Source organism: Scyliorhinus canicula, chromosome 16, assembly GCF_902713615.1.
Source record: "Scyliorhinus canicula chromosome 16, sScyCan1.1, whole genome shotgun sequence".
Lineage (NCBI taxonomy): Eukaryota > Metazoa > Chordata > Chondrichthyes > Carcharhiniformes > Scyliorhinidae > Scyliorhinus > Scyliorhinus canicula.
Genome location: NC_052161.1, coordinates 76,917,903 through 76,942,730, shown reverse-complemented (window position 1 = coordinate 76,942,730; position 24,828 = coordinate 76,917,903). Strand labels below are relative to the sequence as shown.

General features: G+C 46.8%; 1 protein-coding gene across 2 annotated transcripts in view; it reads right to left on the bottom strand.

Annotated features, from left to right (window-relative positions):
* Positions 1 to 24,601, bottom strand: part of sirt1 (sirtuin 1) — a 31,221-nt gene extending 6,620 nt beyond the window's left edge. Inside the window, exons 1-8 of one of the 2 annotated variants that reach the window (XM_038821818.1) lie at positions 24,383 to 24,601; positions 19,682 to 19,819; positions 13,235 to 13,476; positions 11,819 to 11,971; positions 9,419 to 9,566; positions 8,568 to 8,647; positions 7,911 to 8,097; positions 4,290 to 4,892 (exon numbers count right to left, since the gene is read on the bottom strand). In XM_038821818.1, coding sequence (XP_038677746.1) covers positions 4,290 to 4,892; positions 7,911 to 8,097; positions 8,568 to 8,647; positions 9,419 to 9,566; positions 11,819 to 11,971; positions 13,235 to 13,476; positions 19,682 to 19,819; positions 24,383 to 24,560 — 1,729 coding nt within the window. In that variant the 5' untranslated portion in view covers positions 24,561 to 24,601. Of the gene's footprint in view, positions 1 to 4,289; positions 4,893 to 7,910; positions 8,098 to 8,567; positions 8,648 to 9,418; positions 9,567 to 11,818; positions 11,972 to 13,234; positions 13,477 to 19,675; positions 19,820 to 24,382 lie in introns of both variants that reach the window. The other variant, XM_038821817.1, reaches the window with a different exon arrangement.
* Positions 24,602 to 24,828: the final 227 nt, after the last annotated feature.

The window sequence follows — 24,828 nt, the reverse complement described above, 5'->3', positions numbered from 1 at the left end:
GTGCCCTGGAATTGACCATCTCCAACAAGAGGATTGGCCAACATCTCCCCATGACATTCAACAGTATTACCATCGCTGAATCTTCAGCCAAAATCCTGGAACTCCCTTTCTAACAGCACTGCGGGTGTACCTACACCACACAGACTTCAGTGGTTCAATAAAGTGACTCACTGCCACCTTGTCAAAGGGCAACTAGGGAGAGTCAGGAGGTCAAAGTTCCCCCTACTATCCTTGATTGGCCCTACTCTCACTCTGATCATCTCTTATTTCTCACATAAGTGTAGAACGCCTTGGGGTTTTCCCTAATCCTTCCCGCCAGGTCTTTTTCATGCCCCCTTCTTGCTCTCCTAACTCCATTTTTGAGTTCCTTCCTGGCTACCTCCTTGTAACCCCCTAAAGCCGTGCCAGATCCTTGCTTCATTCTTCCTCTTGATTAGAAGCTCCACTTCTCTTGTCATCCAAGGCTCATTCACCTTACCATTCTTTCCTTGTCTCAGTGGGACAAAACGATCCAGCACTCGCAGCAAGTGCTCCTTAAACAGCCCCACATTACTGTTGTGCATTTCCCGGGGAACACCTGTTCCCAATTAACGCTTCTCAGCTCCTGTCTAATGGCAGTATAATTTCACCTCCCCCAATTAAATACCTTCCCATACTGTGTGTTCCTATCCCTCTCCATGGCTATGGTAAACGTCAAGGGGTTATGGGCCCCGTCACTGAAATGCTCTCCCACGGAGACATCTGACACTGGCTTGGTTTGTTGGCAAGCACCAAATCCAATATGGCCTCCCCCTAGTCGGCCTATCTACATATTGAGTCAGGAATCCTTCCTGTACACACCTGACAAAATCTGCTCCATCCAAATCATTTGCACTAAGGAGGTTCCAGTCAATATTAGGGAAGTTGAAGTCACCCATGACAACTCTGCTACTTCTGCACCTTTCCAAGATCTGCCGCCCAATCTGTTCCTCTATCTCTCTGCTGCTATTGGGGGGGGTTATAGAAAACTCCCAATAAAGTGACTGCCCCTTTCTTGTTTCTGACTTCCACCCATACTGACTCAGTAGACAAACCCTCCTAAACTACCTCCTTTCCTGCAGCTGTGATGCACTCTCTAATTAACCGTGCCACCCCCCCTTCCTTTTTTTACCTCCCTTCCTATTCTTTTTAAAAGATCTAAACCCTGGAACATCCAACAACCATTCCTGCCCCTGTGAAATCCATGTCTCAGTAATGGCCACAACATTGTAGTTTCAAGGACTGATCCATACTCGAAGTTCATCTCGGTCTTCACAGTGGAAGACACAAATAACATGCCAGTGACTGATGGAAATGAGGCTATGACAGGTGAGGACCTTGAGATGATTGTTATCACCAAGGAGGTAGTGATGGGCAAGCTAATGGGGCTAAAGTTAGACAGGTCCCCTCGCCCTGATGGAATGCATCCCAGAGTGCTAAAAGAGATTGCCCAGGGAAATTGCAAATGCACTTGTGATAATTTACCAAAATTCACTGGACTCTAGGGTGGTCCCGGCGGTTTGGAAATTAGCAAACTTGACACCACTGTTTAAAAAAGGAGGTAGGCAGAAAGCGGGTAATTATAGGCCAGTTAGCTTAACATCGGTAGTAGGGAAGATGCTGGAATCTGTCATCAAGGAAGAAAGAGTGAGGCATCTGGATGGAAATTGTCCCACTGGACAGACGCATCTTGGGTTCATAAATAGAAGGTCGTGCCCAACTAATTTAGTGGAATTTTTTTAGGACATTACAAGTGCGGTAGACAACAGGGAGCCAATGGATGTGGTATATCTGGATCTCCAGAAAGCTTTTGACAAGGTGCCACACAAGGGTGGGTTATTTTGGGATATTTTGGGCTGCATTGCAGGACAAGGCAGGAGTGCCCACTCCCCCGTTGCTTTTTGCCTTGGCTATAGAGCCATCAGCAATGGCACTTAATAGCGCTGACGGTTTGGAAAAGGATTATGCGATGGTGGGGGGAGTCGTTGAACACAGGGTTTTGCTGTACGCATACGACCTGTTGTTATATATTTAGGACACACTGTGTGGCATTGGGGATTTTGGCCGGTTCTCTGGATACAAGTTGAACATGGGAAAGAGCGAGGTGTTCCGGATTGAGACCAGAGGGTCTGAGAGGAGGTTACGGGAGTTGCCGTTTAAGGTAATGGGGACGAGTTTGGATACCCGGACATCCAGGTTAAGGATGGGATGTGCTGCCACTGCTGTTGGCATGTTGGGCGCAGACAGTGCAAATGACAGTGCGTATTTCAGAACCTTCTGAACTTTGTCCCAAACTCGTTCTTTAAGAAGGTTAACAAGCTGATCTCTGGTTTTGTGAGGGCGGGGAAGACCCCGTGGGTCAAAAGGGTTTTTTTGAGTGGGGGCGGGTGCTGGCGTTGCCGAATATAATTAACTACTACTGGGCGGCGAACATCGCCATGGTTAGGAAATGGGTACTTGGGAAGGGTGTCATCATCCGAATGGAGGCGGCTTCTTGTGGGGGAACGAGCTTAAGGGCATTGTTAACAGCACCTCGGCTGTTCTCGCAGCCAGGCACTCGGAATCCAGTGATAGTGTCGGCCTTGAGGGTATGGGGGTGGTGGAGGCAGCATTTGGGACTGGAGGGTGCCCTGGTGTGGGCACCGATCTGTGATAATCATAAGTTTGCAACGGGGGGGGGGGGGGGGGGGGGGGGGCTGGATGCGAGGTGTTGGGCGTGGTGGCAAGCAGGGATTGAGCAATTTGGTGAACTGTTTGCGGGGGGAAGTTTCGTGAAATTAGAGGACCTGAAGAGTATGAGCTGCCCAGGGAGAACGGCTTCAGGCTCCTGCAGGTTCGGGGTTTTGTAAAGAGAGGTGTCATCCTTTCCCGGCTTACCACCCTTGGGGTTGCAAGATAAAGTGCTGCCGATGTGGGAGATAGGGAAGTGGAAGGTGTCCGAGGTCTACAAGGATCTGATGGATTGGGACGGAGCCCAGTGAGGATATAAAGTATAAGTGGGAGGAGGAGCTGGGTGGGAAGGGGGCGAGAGTAGGGAGGGGGAAAAGAGTGGTTGTTGGTTATTTATAATGTTGTACAATTTTGCTCTGCTTCGGTTTGTTTTTTATGAATAAAATATATTTTTTAAACTAACCAGTGCTCTGTACCAGTAGATTGTGGAGTTTTAGCTGCTTTAACTTCAATATTAATCCTGATACGGTGCTAAATTCTTTCCAGCTACAGCTAATGGCTCTGACATTAATGAAGTGTGAGGTTCATTATGGCAGAACCCAGATTCTACATGTGTGGATTTCTCAAGTCATTTTGTATGGAGACTCAAAAATGGTGATGATATCCCACGAGCGCCAGACACCAGTTACCATAAAGCATGCAGCAAATGGAACCCAACCAGCTTTACAATAAACCTCATTCTCGACAATGGTGGCAAGCTTTCTTTCTCCCCATTAGCAGCAAGTTATTTTTTAACTCATAAGTCAGTTTGCAATCATCACCTACTGTTCATCCCATTTAGCAATTCCCATTTTGCTGTGAGAATTCTTTCACCAACTTCTTGGTGGCAGGTTAGAAAGGCTGGCGGGGTGGCACAGTGTTAGCACTTCAGCCTCACAGCGCTAGGAACCCGGGTTCGATTCTGGCCTTGGGGGTCACTGTATGTGTGGAGTTTGCACATTCTACCCGTGTCTGCGTGAGTTTCCTCCGGGTGCTCCGGTTTCCTCCCACAGACCAAAGATGTGCAGGTTAGGTGGATTGGCCAAATATGCAAGGTTACAGGGATAGGGCGGGGGAATGGGTCATGGTAGGGTACTCTTTTGGAGGGTTGGTGCAGACTAGATGGGCTGAATGGCCTCCTTCTGCCCTACAGGTATTCTATGGATTACTTGGCCACATCCACAAAGCAGCAGAGTTAAGACTGGCACCAGCTGGTTTAAGAGAGGGACAGCATGGGATAACTCTTCTAATTGCTATCTAGTGCTGGAAATGAGGGAGGACTGCTTGGTTGTCATGATCCCCGTGTTCAAATAGCCTACCAACAGTTAATATATACATAGACCTGGACATTATGAAAAACTTGGACAAGATACCAGAGGGTAAGTAAAAGCAAGGAGCAACACAAAGAGGGGAACATCGGCATTTTATGCATTGGTTCAACGATCTCTATTGGTGCGTTGATGTTCAACACAGCCTTGGTCATGAGCTATTGTTGGTCATTCCATAGAATATCAACACTCAAGATTTAAAAACAGGGTAACTCATCTACTGGCATCACTTACCAACCAATCGTTTGCTGATTTGCTCTTTTGGACATTTACTGTTCGAACCTTTTTTTAGGGTTTCCTTAGCATGTTTTATATCATTGGGAACATGATGTTCAGTGTTTGGACAACTATCCTCCACAGGTTGGGTGACATGTAAATCACTGGTACAATTTCCAGAACCTTCCGCCACAGAGGTCTTGTTCTCTGGTTCCTTCTCGCACAATCTTTCCATCGGAGATTCCTCTTGATTTTCTTTTTTACAACTTGTTGTGGATTCTGCAACGGGTTCATAATTTTCAACTGTAGACCCTTTGCTACTCATCAATTTGTGAGACTCCATTTCCTGCTCACATGAACTAGAATCCTCTGTTAAAACAGGAGGAGTAGGAGGGAGATCAAATGACCAACATTTCAATTCCTTTTGCAATCGTGGGGGTTTTTCTGTGATTTCTGTCAGTTTTACCGGATTGCTGCAAAGTTCTTCAAACTCTCCACCCAAACGATGAAACAGCTCATTAATGACAACATCACAATCGCCCAGCAGTTCCACATCAAAGTTAAGGTGATTCAAGGGCTCCCTGTTAATCAGCACCTGAGGCACATGATGTGGTATAGAGCCTGCACAAAAATCAATTGAGAAAGTTAGGATTATATTACAAGCAAAAGTACACAATTACACAATGGAAACATTTGCTGGTAACTCTCTGAACAGCAAGTTGACATTTCAAGGTGTGTAACTGGGTTCTGATGAAGGATCCACTCCAGAAATGTCAACTTGCCTCTTCTTTCCACCAATGCTGACTGACTCGCTAAATGTTTTCCATTCTTCTTTCAAAATCTCCTGCATCAGTAGTCTTTTTTGCTTTGCGCTTTCAAGGGTTTGGAAATACATTTGCAATATCAATACCCTTCATTATGAAGCAAAACTGCAGGCAGCACGGTGGCATAGTGGTTAGCACCGCTGCCTCACAGCGCCGAGGACCCGGGTTCGATCCCGGCCCCAGGTCACTGACCGTGTGGAGTTTGCACATTCTCCCGTGTATGCGTGGGTCTCGCCCCAAAATCCAAAAATGTGCAGGGTCGGTGAATTGGCCATGCTAAATTGCCCCGTAACTGGAAAATAAATAATTGGGTACTCTAATTTTTTTTCAAAAATAAACTGAAGCTGCAGCCATAAACAAGCTATATCACTGCTATGTGTTATTATGCTTTTTGTAAACTTTGTAAAAATTGTTCAAATTTCAATAAAAATATTAAAAAAAAAACGTAGTACTCCAACAGGGAGCTGTATATTTTGACAATTATAACAGATAGATAAATTAAACCCTCCACCCAACTCCAACTTGTGAAACATTCAATTCACACAAGAACAAAGAAATGCAAACATGAACAAGGAACCCCAAAAACTCCCCACAGTCACATGCCCACCCCCAACATCCAAAAAAGCCTAAGAAATCTCAACCAACCTGCAGCCAGCCCATACTTTATACAAAAGAATTCACCTCCACTGGAGCATTAAAAAATATAGCCTTTCCCCTTAAAGGTCACCCTTAGCTGCGCCGGTTACACCACCCCAAATTGGACTCCAATTTTATACAGGGTAGCTTTGGCCTTGTTGAACCCTGCCACTTCTTTGCCAGCTCCGCTCCCATGTCTTGATGAAGCCTGATGGTGTGGTCTTCCCAATAGTAGTCGCAGTGCTTCATTGGTCATGACCTGCTCCTTTTCATGAAAGCTGTGAAATTTCACAATATGGCTCACAGTGATTCATTAGGATGGGGCTCCTGGTGGAGTGTCCGAAGGGTTTGATTTAGGTCAGGGGGGGATGAGAGTCCACCCTGTCCCACCATATTCCCAAATATCTTCATAAAATACTCTATTTGAGAGTTGCACCTTCCATCCCGTCTGACAACCCCACAACAAGGATATTTTGCCTCCTTGACCAATTCTCCAAAATCATTCAATTTGGCTGTCAGCGCTTTATTTGCCTCAGCCATCAGAGAGGTAATTTGATCACTGTGCTCGAAAGGGACACCTCCATGCCTTGTATCGTATCGCAGCGTCATGCGCTTTTACTGATTTATTGGTCTTCTCCAACAGCAACCGAATGGGAGCCAGGATCTCTTCTATGGACTTGCGATGGTCCCTCTACACTGCTTCTCAAACTCCGTTGCCAAGGTTATGCGCCTCGGCTGTTAGTGGAATGGCCGGAGTCGCAGAGGCTGCCTCCTCCATTTTCTCCAGCAAGTCACCTGATGAAGGAGCTGTGCTCTGAAAACTAGTGATTCCAAATACACCTATTGGACTTTAACCTGGTGTTCCTGCAGATTGGCAGCTAGAAAATGTAACCCACCAATTAAAAAAAGAGGAAGAGAGAAAACAGGGAACAAGAGACTGGTTAGCCTGACAATAATAGTAGGGAAAATGTTAGAATTTATTATAAAGGATGTAATAACTGGACACTTAGAAAATATTGGTAGGATTGGGCATAATCAACATGATATTATGAAAGGGAAATTGTGTTTAACAAATCTGTTCAGAGTTTTTGATGATGTAACTAGTAGAACAGATTAGGGGAACCAGTGGATGTGGCGTATTTGAATTTTCAGGCTTTTGATAAGGTTCCATACAGGAGGTTTAGTAAAAAAAAATTTCTGGTGACACAAAATTTGCTGGTGGTGGTGGGAGGGGAAGAGTTGGAGAATGCGAGTTGTGAGGGGAATGCAAAGAGGCTTCAAGTAGATTTAGAAAATGCAAATGTGCAAGAAAATAACAGATGGATTATCATGTGGAATAATTATGAAGTTATCCACTTTGATAGGAAAAACAGAAATGCAAAGTATTTCTTAAATGGTGAGACATCGGAAATTGTGATGTCTAAAGGACATAGGTGCCCTTGTTTGTAAGTCACTGGAAGCTAGCATTCCGGTGCAGCAAGCAACTGGGAAAGCAAATGGCATGTTGACATTCACTGTAAGAAGATTTGAGTACAGGAGTAAAGATGTCTTGCTGAATTGTATAGAACCTTAGTGAGACCATACCTGGCATATTGTGGAGGAGGAGGACTTTCTTCACTCAAGAGGGTGGTGAATTTTTGTAATTCTCCAGTCCTGAGGGCTGTGGAGCCTCAGTCTTTGATTATGTTCAAGACAGAGATTTCTTGATATTAAAGATATCAAGGGATATGGGGATAGTGCAGGAAAATGGCATTAGGGTAGATCATCAGCCATGCTCTAGTTGAATGGCGGTGTAGGTGGCCGAATGGCCTACTCCTGTTCCAATTTTCGAATCCCAACTTCAAGTGCAAGTTTAAATAGGCACCCGAAGCTGAACATTTACAGGAAACGGTGGAGAGTTGGAAACATAGAGGGCTGGGTCCACGGCAAATCTAGACAGTCCATTATTTAATATGTTACAAGTTTTGAATATAGGCTCTCAACTTCAAGCATTTCAAATAGAAACAGAAAATAATGGAAACACTCAGCAGGCCAGGTAGTATCTGTGGAAAAAGGAAAGTAGAAGAAACGTTTCAGCTCAATCTGTACTTCCTTTTTCCACTTCCATTAAAATCTGTCTCTATGACTGACCTGAACAGTGCTCCCAGTGTAGACATTATTAAAGGTTTGGATGTCTTACTTGGTATGAGTGCCACTGGCCGCACTTTTAAGGAAGATCCAATCACAATTAGGAGGTCAACCTCGTCTTTGTCATATTTCATACTCCTGTGAAATTGCTCTGGTAGGTTTTCTCCAAAGAACACTATATCCGGCTTCATAATGGCAAGAGGAACATCAGGAGGACATTTTGGGCATTGGGGCACTACCTGTTAAGGAACAGAATATACAAATTAAATTCAAGTTATTCTGTTAATTTAGACACATTCTTCATCAAGCATATATTGTTCTACAATTAGTCCTGGAGCAAATAATTCAGACAATCCAGTGATACAGCATATTGGTGCACTGTGCCAGGGAAGGTAGGATGTGGATAGTGGCAGCTCTCAGGTCTCCACAATCAGTGGCCAAACAACTCCAACGGTAGAGGAAAAACTGGGTTGACTTATCAAAACACAGACATGTATGTCTCCCACTAGATAGCACAAGCGCTCAAGAGTGGCTTGAAAACCGGCAGCCTGCCCTGAGAAACGTGGTGCCAATGCACCACTTCCTCATCAACAGAGTGAAGGAAAGGCAGGCCTTATTACATAGCCAAGAATAGACTGCTGATTTCAACAATTGCACTTCAAAGACCAAATATAACAATTTTTTAACAAGGAAAAAATCAGATTCTTACCTGATTGAAAACATCTTTCCTAATTGCTTCACAATCAACTTTATACTTGCACATCAGACAAGAAGCCATCGCAAATGAGCCTAAAGAGAAATGACAGAAAACAAAGCAACAATTTATCTACAATTCAACAGCAAAACATTTTTACAAAAGTATATTAGTAGATAGAATAGGGTATGGACCCTTAGCCTGGAAACTAGCAAATCGAAAGCTAAAAATCGATCCAAGTTAATGGTTCCCCTAACATGGTGTTGGAATAAAGGTGTCCAACATTTCATATATATAATTTACGTTATTACCACAGCAATATACAACATCTTTCTCCAAGTAACAGTTCTCGATTTAAAGATCACAATAATCAATTGTCTCTTGGGGTTGACCTTTCCTGGGCTCTCCTCCAGTGAGCTATAAACACCATTGTGTGTATCTTGGTCGGATGAGGGACTGCCAGACAAGGTCAGCATTTCCTGTCCCACTCCCCAAAACCAAACAAAGAAGTTTGTCCCACACATGATCCTATCATCATGCCAAATGAGAAGTGACAGAATGTAGGTGGCATAATGCCCAAGTGATACGGAATGCAAAGCTTCAAATTCAAACCACAAAATGGAGCCATGTTACCTTTGTACTTGAAATGCAAGGTCACAGGGACGATGTGTTTAACAGGAGCGTGGCACATTCATCAATTTCTGAGCTGCTTTTATTCTATTTCATTTGTTTCTCAATCAGCAAATACTAATTAAAATGCTTCCTTCTCATGGAAGTGTGAAAAGGTAGGAGAGGAGGCAGGGGATGCTGGTGGAAGACTCATTCAGTAATTTTAGTACCTAGTTAAGAGATTATCCTCAACTAACCATGACACTCGACAATCCTGCGAATGCCAGCAACCTGTTCCAGGGTATCTATGTTCTGGGTGTAATTCCGCAGTAGCTTCTCTTGCTTATCCAGCAAGGCTATGAATTTGTGACAAAGAGATGGCTGGAACTGACCAGGATAAATCTCCTGTGCAATAAAAACACATGGGAATTAATCTCAACTTTAAGAAGTTCTGATATCAACATCTACCTTAAGCAATTTAAAAATACTGCATACACAATTTCATCAGCAGTAAATCTTAACCTTGAGGCTACTGAAAAGTCTGATCCTATTGGGTACGCTAACCTAAAACATGGAAGTGTTGAAGCAATTTGTTTCTGCCTCTAAATTGTCTTTTCACACATAATTTCTGCAGTAAATTTCCTGCCCATTTAACAAGGGCACTGGTTTAGGCAAAAAATATTTTAAAGAGCCTGCAAAACAGCAATGAAACTACCACAAGATCATGGCAAGCCTTTCTGGTTCCATATTATTAAAGGGGGTCAGTTTATTTCAGTGTGCTGGACAGCTGGTCGATGATGCAGAGAGAGGCCAACAGTATGAGTTTAATTACTGTACTGGCTCAGGTTATTCATGAAGTCCCACCTTCTCCAACTTGCCCCTCGCCTGAGGTGTGACGATCCTCAGGTTAAACCACCACCAGAAAGCAGCCTATGGTCATCTGGGACGATGGCAACTTTACTAAAGGGTAGCCCATGGAACGAGATGTAATGTAGACAAGGATCACCATTCTTCAATCAATCAAACAGTCAAAATGAGACAGCTTGTATTTCTGGAGCAGTCATTATAAACAAAGTATTGATGCAGAGTGCTTTATACATCAGTGGGCAGCAATTAGGGGTAAATGAAAATAGAAAGAGGGTCAGCTGATGGCTAAAGGATGTCTGAAGTGCAGGTTTTTGAAAGGTACAGACGTCAATGGAGTTCCGAAGTGCAAGAGGAAAGCAGCATCTCCAATGGTTGAATGAAAGAAGAAGGGCCAGTATCTGCAGCATATAGAACTGGAAAAGTTAACAGAATTAGGGAAGTGCAAGGAATGCAGGAATATGCATATGAGTCAACCAGGGGTATGAGTGGGTGAAGCCAAAAAGAGCCAATTTGTTTTTGACAAGGAAACATAGATGGTGCAAAGCAGCAGAGTCACTGTAGTGTGAGGGGCTGGAAAATTATAGCACTAATGATCAGTAGTGAAACGCAAATACTTCTAGGTCACTGCAAATGGATATAATTATAATAATTATTAGACTTAAAGTGGATCAAACCATTACTTTCTCCTTTGTTCATGTTCTATTACCGTTAAGACTGTAGACATTTGTATCGAATCACCCAAGTGACCTCAGGTGTTTCAGCATTCAAAGAAGGTAGTGTATACAATAAAGGATGAAGTCCATACTAACAACACATGACCTTGGCGGATTACGTGCATGCAAAGCGAAGCAAAGGACTAGGGAGAGGGGAGGTAGAGGTCGGATAAGCATTTCAAATAGTGCAATTTATCGAAAAGACTGGAATTTCTCATCCTTGACCAACTCTGGGAGACTGGATTCCAGTGGCAGTGGACCTTAATACAAATAGGAACTTGGGTCATGAGAGGTTACAAAGGCGAGCACTGTGGATAATGGTGTTGGATAGGATTTGGATGGCGAAGGGAAAGATTTGGAAGAGGCAGGCATTGTTGTGTAAGTAAAACAAAACAGACATGGGGGCAGATCAAATGCAAAAGTGAACGGAAAGCAGTGTTCAAATTTCATTGTTACACATACATCAGAGATTGAGTCGAAACTGGGGGTGTGTGGGTTTTGGTTGTGGTTATGCTTGCATAAAGCTGGAGGGAGTTTCAGTTCTTCAGGACAATCAGCAGTTGAAAATGGTGGCAAATGCTATAAGGTTTATTGAAATGACGAGGAAGAGCTGGTGCTGCCAACATACATGAAGCTGGCCACATGACCCTGGAGAATACCACTACAATTAATAAGCGAAGATGACTATGTTGCAGGAGATGCCACCTGCGGAGTTACAAAGCCAGTGTGAAATTAGGCGAAAACAGTGCCATAGAGAGAACTGGAGACCCACGTGAGGAGATGGAGCGGTCAAAACCATCAATAATAATAAAAAGATCAAGGGGGCACAAGCATCATGCTGTTCACGTTCCTGAATAATCTATGGGGTAAAATGCATAAGTTCACACTCAAATTGTAGTTGGGTAACAGTGTCACTGTGCATATCATTCCCAGTCTGCCTTGATCGCCGCTCCAACATTATTGCCTGGTCTCTCCTGCATGTCTATCTGACCCTCTCTCACTGCATCTCACCCTTTAGATTAATGGCAATATTTTTGCAGCAGGTTTAAAAAAAAAATTGTCGTGTGTGATACTTACCTTTGCAAACTTGAAAAATGGTCTGGGGTCTTTTCTAAAATATTCAATGTCAAACATCGCGTGAGGGTCTGGAAGGTCTGGAAAGTCTACTGCTAATCTAGCATAAATCCCATCTCTTGATCTGAAGTCTGGTATTCCACATGAAACAGAAACCTAGAAAAGAGCATCAAACCCAAAAATATATTGATCAGCTCAAAGGCAAAGTAAAAAGATGTTCAATGTATACTGCTTCACAATCATTCCAGCTTCAGAGATTCAATAATTCAACCCATTAAAACAGGTTTAATTAGATATTCGTCAATTTGTACATCAAGATTTTTGAAATAATAATCTCCAATACTAATATCCCAGCCAATATTTTAGGTAATGGAAATGTAACATGCCAGCTTTCCCACTACATGTTTAAATATGAATCTTACAGAGAGGAACTGGAATCCTACACTGCTGAGCAAAACTGGTGAACAATGCACTGGCATATCAAAGGATACTGCAAAACAAAATATAAACTTATTAACTTAAGTTTTGATCTGTCCCCATTCAGTTTTTCATTTCTTTCCACATGTGGTACTATTATCCCCATCAAGTTGGGATTGTATATATTTCTTCTTTGTTGTTCCCGTCATATAATTAAATGCCCCAGTTAAAAAGCACAATGCAGGGCAGAAAGGGCTCGATCCAAACTTTAGGGAACAACAAGTCATCGATCTGCACCCATTTTTCCCATTGCAATAGAAGCTCTCCTGAATGCAGAGTTGAATGGATCAACCACTAGAAATTAAGCTCCGACTGATCAGCATTGATCCATCTGCCTTGATTCAAATTCAGAATCCATAGAATCATCATAGAATTTACAGTGCAGAAGGAGGCCATTCGGCCCATCGAGTCTGCACCGACTCCTGGAAAGAGCACCCTATCCAAGGTTAACACCTCCATCCTATCACTATAACCCAGTAACCCCACCTACCACTAAGGGCAATTTTGGACACTAAGGGCAATTTATCATGGCCAATCCACCTAACCTGCACATCTTTGGACTGTGGGAGGAAACCGGAGCACCCGGAGGAAACCCACGCACACACGGGGAGGATGTGCAGACTCCACACAGACAGTGACCCAAGCCGGAATCGAACCTGGGACCCTGGAGCTGTGAAGCGATTGTGCTATCCACAATGCTACCGTGCTGCCACTGCATCCTCACAATCAGAAAGCAGGTCATAAACATTAGCTTCATAGAAGTTATTACGAGTCTATACTGGTTTTTTAAAAATGTCATCAAAAATGACCACAATCTAATCTGTGAAAAACAAGTTTGATTTGATAATACACCTAGAGCTGCTGTTCATTAGCATATACCACGGACAAGATCATTAAATTGTGATAGCTCAATAATTAATCAACACTTTCCTTAACACTTACCCCAGCTCCAGTGAGAACCATGATTTTCTTGCTCTCTTTTAAGATCCTCACCACATCCTCTAGGGTGTTAATATCTTTGCGCTTTTTCCGTTTTGGGGGCTCTGACAAAATGTTGAGGACAATCTGCCACAATGTCATGTCATCGAGGTCGGGTGGAGGACTATTCCCTCGCAACAGATCCTTCAGGATCGACCGCGGGTCTGTACCCAGCATAAGATGTTGCTGGACAAAACTGTAAGGACCTAGTTGGAAAGGGAAAAGTTAGGCATTTAAAAAGAAAAACACGTGAAAGATAGTTTCAAGATAGCAAAAGTATTCTCAGCTTAGTAGCTGACTACAAATTCTTACACTTGATCACTAACTCCAACTCCTGCTTGACATTTGTACCTGTGGACATCATGTAACATTCCCGTAACAGCCTCCCCGAACAGGCGCCGGAACGTGGTGACTAGGGTCTTTTCACAGTAACTGCATTTGAAGCCTACTTGTGACAATAAGCAATTTTCATTTCATTTCATGTGAAAATGGGGCTCATCTGCTAGGTAAAGTTGACAGGTGAATTGGCAATCTGGACAAAATGCTGAAAGTTCGCGAAATTAAAAATTGTGATTAGGGGATAATAGAAAAGCAAAAAATAGAGCACAACTGGGGAATGTTGGTGTTCAGACAAAGCTCATGTTCCTGCATACACATCACAGAAAGTTAACATGCGAACATAGCATGCAATTAGGAAACTGAGTGGTATGTGAGCCTTTATTACAAAAGGATCATGGAGTCAGAGTGGCTACAGGACGGAAAGAGCCCATTTTAGTCTGTCATATCCATGTTGGCTTTCTGCAAGAGCAACTCACCTCGTCCCAATCCCCTGCCTTTACCCTATAGTTCTATAGATTTTGTTTCCTTTACGTGGCCTATCCTATTCCCTTTTGAAAGCCATGATTGAATCTGCCCTCACCACACTTTTAGGTAGGGCATCCCAAATCCTAACCACTCATTGTGTTCCCTTGTGTTGCCATTGCTTCTTTTATCAATCACCTTAAATCAGACTCCTCTGGTTCTCATCCCCTCTGCCAATGGGCTCTCTAGATTCACTGTCCGGTCAGATTTTGAAAATCTCTATCAAATCTCCTCATAACTGACTCTTCTCCAAGTAGAACAGTCCTAACTTCCCCAATCTATCTACTTCACTGAAGTTCTTCAGCCCTGGAACTGTTCTCGTGATTGTTTTCTGCAGCCTAACAACTTCATCTTTCCTGAAGTGCAGTGCCCAGAACAATGCACAATACTCCAGTTGACTCCAAACTAGTATTTTACATAATTTCCTGGCTTTTATACCCTATGCCCTATTAAGCCCAGGGTTCCATATGCTTTATAAGCGCTTTCTCACTCTGCCCTACAATCTTTAATGTTTTATTAAATTTAGAGCACCCAATTCATTTTTTCCAATTAAGGGGCAATTTTAGTGTGGCCAATCCACCTACCCTGCACATCTTTGGGTTGTGGGGCCAAAACCCATGCAAACACGGGGAGAATGTGCGAACTCCACACGGACAGTGACCCAGAACCGGGATTGAACCTGGGACCTCGGCGCCGTGAGGCAGCAGGGCTAACCCACTGCACCACAGTGCTGCCCTCCTACAACCTTTAACAATTTGTTACACATACCCACAGGTCTGTCTGCTCCTGCACCCATTTTGGAATTGTTCCCTTTATTAATATTGACTCTTTTAATCACTTTGCGCATCAACAGTGAAGATTACAGTGATGAAGGTCTTACTAGAATTGTATAGCGCCTTGGGGAGATCACATCTACAGTTCTGTGTACCATTTTGGTCTCCTTACCCAAGGAAGTATCTTCTTGCCCGAGAGGGGATGTGACAAATGTTCACTGGACTTATTCTTAGGATGACAATTTGAATTGTGAGGAGAGATTCAGCAGATTAGACCAATATTGCTGAGAATCTAGGGACTGAAAGGTGAACTCACTGAAACATAAAGTTCTTAAGGGGCTTAACAGGGCAGATCCTTAGGAGGGGTTAACAATAGAGTTGGATTCAAGCAGTCTTGGTAGACATGAGGTTGGAAGCTCAATCAGGATCAAGTCAGGCATCACGGTTACGAACGGTCTTGTTCAGCCTCAGATAGTGACCAGTAAAGGGAATGGGGTTGGCAGCGGTAACAAAGGCAATAGGGCTGAACTCTCTTGGAGCAAAAATGGCATCTGATTGCCACTCAGCACCTAGCTTATCACCTGAAATCCTGTCTCCTGTGGGGACCACGCCGGGCATCGAGATTTATGGGGGGGGGGGGCATCAGAGTACAGGAGGGAGATAGAGAACCTTGTGGAGTGGTGGAACGACATGTTACACCAATTCTTTTTTCTTTTTTAAATAATTTTTATTCAAATTTTCACCTTTTCACAAAAAAGAAAACAATAACAGAAAATTCTAAGAACAAAAAAAAACAGACCCCCCCGCCGTAAATACAAAAGAGAAACAATAAATTAACGCCCGTCATTGGCAAAGAACAGATATTCAACCCAAAACAAAAACAAAGAGACAACCCCCCTCCCCCCGGTTGCTGCTGACCTTTTGTTTTTACCGTTCTGCCAGATCTAGGAATGGTTGCCATCTCCTGAAAAAACCCTGCACTGACCCCCTTAGGGAAAATTTCACCCTCTCCAAATTAATAAACCCCGCCATATCGTTGACCCAGGCCTCCACGCTTGGGGGCCTCGCATCCTGCCACTGAAGAAGAATCCTCCGCCGGGCTACTAGGGACGCAAAGGCCAGAACACTGGCCTCTTTCACCTCCTGCACTCCCGCTCCACTGCAACCCCAAATATTGTGAGTCCCCAGCCTGGATTGACCCTGGATCCTACCACCCTCGATACCATCCTTGCTACACCCTTCCAAAATTCCCCAGCGCTGGGCATGCCCAGAACATGTGGACATGGTTTGCTGGGCTCCCTGAGCACCTGTCCTCGGTCCCAAAAAACTGGCTCATCCTTGTCCCGGTCATGAGCCCTATGCAGTACCTTAAACTGTATGAGGCTAAGCCTCGCACACAAAGAGGAGGAGTTCACCCTTTCGAGGACATCCGCCCACATCCCCTCCTCAATCTCCTCACCCAGCTCCTCCTCCCATTTATCTTTCATCTCCTCCACCGAGGCCTCGTCTACCTCCTGCTTCACCTGGCACACTTCCGAGATCCTCCCCTCTCCAACCCATACCGCCGAGAGCACCCTGTCCTGGACTCCACGTGGCAGCAGCAGGGGGAACGCCGCCACCTGATAAACACCCTTACTTGCATGTACCTAAAGGTGTTCCCCGGGGGAGCCTGAACTTCCCTTCCAGTTCACCCAGGCTCGCAAACTTCCCGTCTATGAACAGGTGCCCCAGCCTCCTGACACCTGCCCTGTGCCAACTCAGGAACCCGCCATCAATTCTCCCCGGAACAAACCGGTGGTTCCCCCGTATCGGGGACCCCATCGATGCCCCTCCTCCCCACTGTGCCGCCTCCACTGCCCCCAAATCTTGAGGGTAGCTGCCACCACCAGGCTCATGCTATACCTCGTCGGAGGGAGCGGCAGCGGCACCGTTGCAAGCGCTTCCAGGCTCGTACCCACACAGGATGCCATCTCCAGCCTCTTCCATGCCGCCCCCTCCCCGTCCATTACCCACTTACACACCATCGCTGCGTTGGCAGCCCAATAATACCCACAGAGGTTGGGCAACGCCAGCCACCCCCCCCCCCCCCCCCCCCATCCCACTCCAAGAACACCCGTCTCACCCTTGGAGTCCCGTGTGCCCACACAAACCCTGTAATGCTCCTGTTAACCCGCCTGAAAAAGGCCTTCAGGATAAGGATGGGGAGGCACTGGAACAGGAACAAAAACCTCGGGAGCACCGTCATCTTGACTGACTGTACCCTACCCGCCAAAGACAGCGGCAACATGTCCCATCTCTTAAACTCCTCCTCCATTTGCTTCACCAGCCTTAGAACATAGAACGATACAGCGCAGTACAGGCCCTTCGGCCCTCGATGTTGCACCGACATGGAAAAAAAACTAAAGGCCATCTAACCTACACTATGCCCTTATCATCCATATGCTTATCCAACAAATTTTTAAATGCCCTCAATGTTGGCGAGTTCACTACTGTTGCAGGTAGGGCATTCCACGGCCTCACCACTCTTTGCGTAAAAAACCCACCTCTGACCTATATCTATTACCCCTCAATTTAAGGCTATGTCCCCTCGTGCTAGCCACCTCCATCCGCGGGAGAAGGCTCTCGCTGTCCACCCTATCTAACCCTCTGATCATTTTGTATGCCTCTATTAAGTCACCTCTTAACCTTCTTCTCTCTAACGAAAACAACCTCAAGTCCATCAGCCTTTCCTCATAAGATTTTCCCTCCATACCAGGCAACATCCTGGTAAATCTCCTCTGCACCCGTTCCAAAGCTTCCACGTCCTTCCTATAATGAGGCGACCAGAACTGTACGCAATAAGGTGAGGTTTAGCTTATGCAAGGCCCCCCCAGCTCCTGGCCACCTGAACCCCCAAGTACCTGAAGCTCCTCTCCGCCCTTTTCAGTGGGAGCCTCCCAATCCCCCCCTCCTGGTCCCCCGGGTGTACCACAAACAGCTCGCTTTTCCCAAAGTTAAGCTTATACCCTGAGAAATCCCCAAATTCCCAGAGAATCCCCATCACCACCGGCATTCCCCCCCACCGGGTCCGCCACATACAACAATAGGTCATCCGCATAGAGCGACACTCGGTGCTCCTCCCCACCCCGGACCAGCCCCCTCCAATCCCCCAACTCCCTCAGCGCCATAGCCAGGGGTTCAATTGCCATCGCAAAAAGTAGGGGGGACAGGGGACACCCCTGCCTCGTCCCTCGGTATAGTCGAAAATACTCCGACCTCCTCTTATTCGTGGCCACACTCGCCTTCGGGGCCTCATACAACAGCCTCACCCAATTGACAAACCCCTCCCCAAACCTGAACCTTTCCAGCACCTCCCACAAGTACCCCCACTCGACCCTATCAAAGGCCTTCTCCGCGTCTAGCGCCACCACTATCTCCGCCTCCCCTGCCACTGCCGGCATCATAATAACGTTCAAGAGCCTCCGTATATTAGTGTTCAGCTGCCTCCCCTTCACAAACCCCGCTTGATCCTCGTGGATAACCTGCGGCACACAATCTTCTATCCTCATGGCTAAGATCTTTGCCAACAACTTGGCGTCCACATTCTGGAGTGAGATCGGCCTGTATGACCCACACTGCAGGGGATCCTTGTCTCGCTTAAGGATCAAGGAGATCAGCGCCCTAGACATCGTCAGGGGCAAATCCCCCCCCTTGTTACACCATTCTTAGAGGCACCATAGAAAACATCTTATCTGGCTGCATCGCAGCCTGATATGGCAACTGCTCATCTCAAGACCGTAAGAAACTAGAGGGTCGTGAACACAGCCCAGTCTATCACGCAAAACCGCCTCCCATCCATTGACTCCATCTACACCACTTGCTGCCTTGCAAAAGTGGGCAACATAATCAAAGACCCCTTCCATCTGGGTTATTCTCTCTTCCAACCTCTTCCATGCACTAACAGATTCAAAAACAGCTTCTTCCCTCCTGTTACCGGACTTCTAAACAACACTCTTATGGACTGAACTAATCTCTTCACACATTTCTATTGAGAAGTACTCTATGCTTTATCCGCTACCTGTGTCTATATATTTACATCGTGTATTTATGTTTGTCCTATTTCTTTTCATGTATGAAATATGGACTGAATAAAGAACAATACTTTCCACTGTGTCTCGGTACGCGTGACAATAAATCAAATCAGTCAAAGATATACGATTACGAAGGAATATGTGTGCAGTCAGACATAATTCTGCAGTTGACTCCAGAGAAGTGTTTAAACACATGTTTCTTTTGCATAGCTTGAAACATGAAGGATCAAACAGCTTCATTACTCTAAGTAGCATGCTTTCAGCATGGAGCTTCAGATGAATTTTATAGTGGATGGCCATAGGTTATGCAGTGGAATCCATCAAAACTACCTACATTCACTCTGTTAAGGGAGAAATAAGAGGCTGGTTTAGCTCATTGGGCTAAATCGCTGGCTTTGAAAGCAGACCAAGCAGGCCAGCAGCACGGTTCGATTCCCGTACCAGCCTCCCCGGACAGGCGCCGGAATGTGGCGACTAGGGGCTTTTCACAGTAACTTCATTGAAGCCTACTCGTGACAATAAGCGATTTTCATTTTCAATAGAAGCATAACAGCATGGGGAAGAACTCCTAGTGTGTGTATAATTGAGTACCAGTGAAATTGTTCCAGTATAATGTGTAGAGAAAGAAGTCTGTGCAAGAATTGATACGATTTGAGCTTCCTCCCCCACTAAGTGAAATACTCCATCAATGATGTATTAACCTGTACCTATCCGGGTACGTGGAGTCCAGTCACTTGAGCTAGCGTGTGAGGTTTTGTCGTCTTCATCACTTTCACATGAACGAATCCCATTTGGAACAATTTCCTCAGAATCAGCGTTTATTGCATGTCCCACAGGTAAACTGTCTAAAATAAAAGAAATTACACTGTAACACAGTAATGCTGCGGTTAATGAAACTCAATATTTACATGAGAAAGTGCGCAACTGGACAATGCAATCTTATATAAAGGAAGGATTTTGTTAAATCATCAACAAGCTGGCTGATCGTAGCTTGGACTTACCGAGCTATACTACTCATTTCCGAGCAGGGAAACATTGTGGAAGCCATTCATCTGGTTCTCCACACTCACCAGCCGCTAATGGGATCTCCTACTGGAGCCCACATTTTGACAGGTGCATTCCTAACCATGGAAATACATAATTTAATATGAATACCATGGAAACATCGGGCATCAGGTATGTAGCCCTGTTAGTGTAGCTGAGTGGATGTTACAATGAGACCAGCTGGCTGGACGGCTGGTTCGTGATGTGGATTTTCACCAACAGCGTGGCTTCAATTCCTGTACCAGTTGAGAGTATTCATGAAAGCCCTGCCTTCTCAACCTTGCCTCTCGCCAGAGTGGTGACTCTCAGGTTAAATCATCAGTCAGCTCTCGTTCTCAAAAAGGGGGAGTGCAGCTCCAACAACACTCAAGAAGCTTAACACCATACAGGACAAAGCATCCCGCTTGTTTGCTCTCATCTTCCACAAGCATTCAAACCATCCACCACCAACAAACAGTGGCAGCACTACAGTAACTCACCAAAATTCCTTAGACAGCACCTTCCAAAACCATACCCACTACTATCTACAAGGACAAGAGCAGCAGATACCTGGGAACCCCACCACCTGGAGGTTCTCCTTCAAGTCACTTACCATTCCTTCACTGTCGCTGGGGCAAAATCTTGGAACTCTCTCCCTAACAACACTGTGGGAGTACCTACCCTCACAGACAAAGCGGTTGAAGATGGCAGCACACTATCTTCTGAAGGACAACTAGGGATAGGCAATGACTGCTGGGCTAACCAGCATGACACCATTCTGTAAATGAATAAAAGATAAAGACGGCCCTTCCTCCCAGCCAGCCCTCCGTGGCTTCCCTTCCTCATGAACCCCCCCCTCCTCACCAATGGGCCCCGTCCTCATAAGACCCATCCTAAGCACCCCTTCCTTACCCAGACCACCCTTCCTTCGCAAAGATACTCCCTTTGCCTCCTCACCCACAGCGTCCCTCCGCACGAAACCTGCCCCTGCTGCCAACCTCCTTATGAATCCCCCCTCCTCACCCACCCACTACCAAATGCACCCATTCCGCACTGCTCTCCTCCCCCACGACACCCATTCCTCAAACCCCCCCACTCAGGCTCCCCTTCCTCATGAGCCGCCCCCCACCAAGGCTCCCCATTCACACCACACTCGCAACAAGGCACCCTTCTTCAGAGCCCTTACCCCCATTTTTCATGGACCTCCCTCCCTCAAAGCTTCCATTCCCACCAGGCGCCCAATCTTCATCTCCCCCAGAAGGTACCGCGTCTTCACATCACTCCACCCCAATGGCACCCTTGCCCCACCCTTCCTCATGAACCTCCCCTGCCACCCCTTCCTCATGGATTCCCCCAAGGCACCCTTTCCTACCCCTGCAGCCCTGGCACCCCTTCCTCCCACCCTCTTGCACATAAAAGGTACCCACTTCACCTCCTACTTCATGTAGGTGCCCCTTCCACAGCACCCCCCCCCCCCCCCCCCCCCCCACCCATACAGACACCCACACCTGGAACCCTTTCCACACATATACTCAGGCCCCATTCCCAACCTTACACAAACACCATCCCTCGCCATTCTGGACATAGATCCTGCTCGCCAGCACCTCCTTCCACCCCCACCCACAGCAGTACTCATTCGTCCCATCACCTCCCTCCCTCCAGTGACACTCATTCCTCATGCAGTCCCTCTCCAGCGGCTCTCAATCCTGACCCCGCCTCTCTCCAGCGATACTCCTTCCTCACACCACCACTCCAGTGGCACTTATCCCTATAGAACATAGTGCAGGAGGAGGCCATTCGGCCCATCAAGTCTGCACCCACCCACTTAAGCCCTCACTTCCACCCTATCCCCGTAATCCAATAACTCCTAACCTTTTAGGACACGAAGGGCAATTTAGAATGGCCAATTCACCTAACCTGCCGTTGGACGATGGGAGGAAACCCGAGCACCCGGAGGAAACCCACGCAGACACAGGAAGTGTGTGCAGACTCTGCACAGACAGTGACCAGCAGGGAATCAAACCTGGGACCCTGGCTCTGGAAGCCACAGTGCGAGCCACTTGTGCTACTGTGCTGCCCAAAGAGCCACCCCCAACCAGGCACCCCTTCCTTGTCAGTCACCCACCCAGTTCCCCTTTTATCATTCCCGACCCCCCACCCAAGACACCCATTCCTCACATCTCCCCTACGGTTCTCCTCCCTCACATCCACCCCTCAGTCACTCCTTTTCCTCTCTCATCATCCCCACCCCTCTCTGCATTAATTCCTCCCCCCCCCCACCCACAGGCATTCATTCCTCACAACCACCCACACCAGCCCAGCACCTCCTTCCTCATACCCTGGTTCACCACTTCATGTCCATTCCTTAGACCCCCCCCTTCCTCACATTCTCTCCTCCCCACCCCAATCCCACACACTCCAGTGCCCATTCCAAAAACCTCCATGCCTACCTCACACACAGTAACCCTTCGCCATTCTTCACACAGAACCTGCCCACTGGTCCTCTTTATTCACCACCCCCCTACACCCAGACGACCCTTACTCACAATCCCCCACCCTTCAGCAGACCTTCATCATGAAACCCCCCTTCAGAACCTCCCCCCCGCTGGACTCTCGGCGGTTGTGGCAAGGCCTAAACAACATAACGGGCTACAAAGCGAAGCCAAGCAGTGCACCCCTCCGGGATGAACTCAATGCTCAGTTCGAGCAGGAAACCAACGATCCGCTGACGATTGCCCCAGCAGCTCATAACACACCCATACCCACCATCACAGTTTCCAAAGTCAGATCGGCTTTCCAGAAAGTGGACCCTCGAAAGGCGACAGTCCGGAGGGGAACCCTGGTCATGCATTCAGAACCTGCACGGAATGGCAGATGTGTTCGCAGACATCTTCAACCTGTCCCTACTCTGCTCCGAGGTCCCCACCTGCTTCAGACCACCAGCATACCGGTGCCAAAGAAGAACCAGGCAACGTACCTCAATGACTACCATCCTGTGGCCCTGACTTCAGTCGTAATGAAATGCTGTGATGCCACGTTTGCTGAAGAAATGACCGTAGTCGGCCGGATCTCGAATAACGAAGAGTCATAATATAAGAGGGAGATAGAGAACCTAGGAGTGGTGCAGCGTCAATCATTGGTCATTGACTTCAGAAAGCAAAGTACTGTACACACCCTGGTCAGCATCAATGGGGCAGAGGTAGAGATGGTTAGCAGTTTCAAATTCCTAGGGGTACACATCTCCAAAAATCTGTCCCGGTCCACCCACGTCGACGCTACCACCAAGAAAGCACAACATACTTCCTCGGGAAACTAAGGAAATTCGGCATGTCTACATGAACACTCACCAACTTTTACAGATGTACCATAGAAAGCATCCTATCTGGCTGCATCACAGCCTGGTATAGCAACTGCTCGGCCCAGGACCACAAGAAACTTCAGAGAGTCGTGAACACAGCCCAGTCCATCACACAAACCTGCCTCCCATCCATTGACTCCATCTACACCTCCCGCTGCCTGGGGAAAGCAGGCAGCATAATCAAAGACCCGGCTTACTCGCTCTTCCAACTTCTTCCATCGGGCAGGAGATACAAAAGTCTGAGAACACGCACGAACAGACTCAAAAACTTCTTCCCCGCTGTTACCAGACTCTTAAATGACCCTCTTATGGACTGACCTCATTAACACTACACCACTGTATGCTTCACATGATGCTGGTGTTATGTAGTTACATTGTGTACCTTGTGTTGCCCTATTATGTATTTTCTTTTATTTCCTTTTCATGTACTTAATGATCTGCTGAGCTGCTTGCAGAAAAATATGTTTCACTGTACCTTGGTACATGTAACAAGAAACAAAAACAAATCCAAAGTTCCTTACCTTCACACAAAACCGCTCCCCAATCCTTCCCCTACCCCAGTATGACAGCCTCTTCCACATTTGCCCCCTCTCCCCAGCACCCATTCCTCACACCCACCCTCCAGTACCCCCATTCCTCACACACTCCCTCCTCCCCCTTCCTCATAAACCCTCAACTCCGCCACCCCATTCTGATGAATCCTATGCCTGCCCAGCACTCATTCCTCACACCCGCCCTGACACCCATTCCTCACGGTCCTCCCCCCAGGTGGTGCCCTTTCCTTAGTCACAAACAGGCCCACCACCCCTTCCTCATGAATACCCCATTCCCTTACAGCCCCCACAAGGTGTCCCACCCCCTACAACACACCCATTCCTCAAGCCCCTTCACCACCATGGCGTCCCGTTCTCACTCACATCGCCCCGCCCCACACGTAACCAGCACCCCTTCCTCACACCCTAACCAGCTCGCATCGCACCGCCTCATGCCCATTCCTACCCCCCGCCCAGGCGCCCTTCCCCGGTACCTGTTCCCGGGGCCGCCCCGCTCTCCGGACTGTATCCGCCCTCGGCCGCTCTCCTCCTCCACGTTTCCTCTGCCGGCTCCTCGGCGCAGCTTTGGGTGTCGGTCCGGCCCGCTGCAGCCTCCAGCCGGGCCTTCTTACTCAGCTGCTCCCCGGCTCCGGCCTCCCCCGAATCCGCCATCTTGCAACACCGAAAACCGCGAGCCCCACGTGACCCCGGCGGGTTCAAAGGGCAGAAGCTACCCGCGCACGCGCAGACATTGCCAGGTACCAGGTCCATCAAGCAGGAGGTGGGAAGGCATTGGACTGGGGCAGGGAATTGGGTACACGACATTGGGTCAGGGGAATTGGATTGAATTGAATTAAATTTATTGTCACGTGTACCGAGGTACAGTGAAAAGCTTTGTTCTGTGTACAGTCCACACAGATCGCTCCATCATGAGAAACCT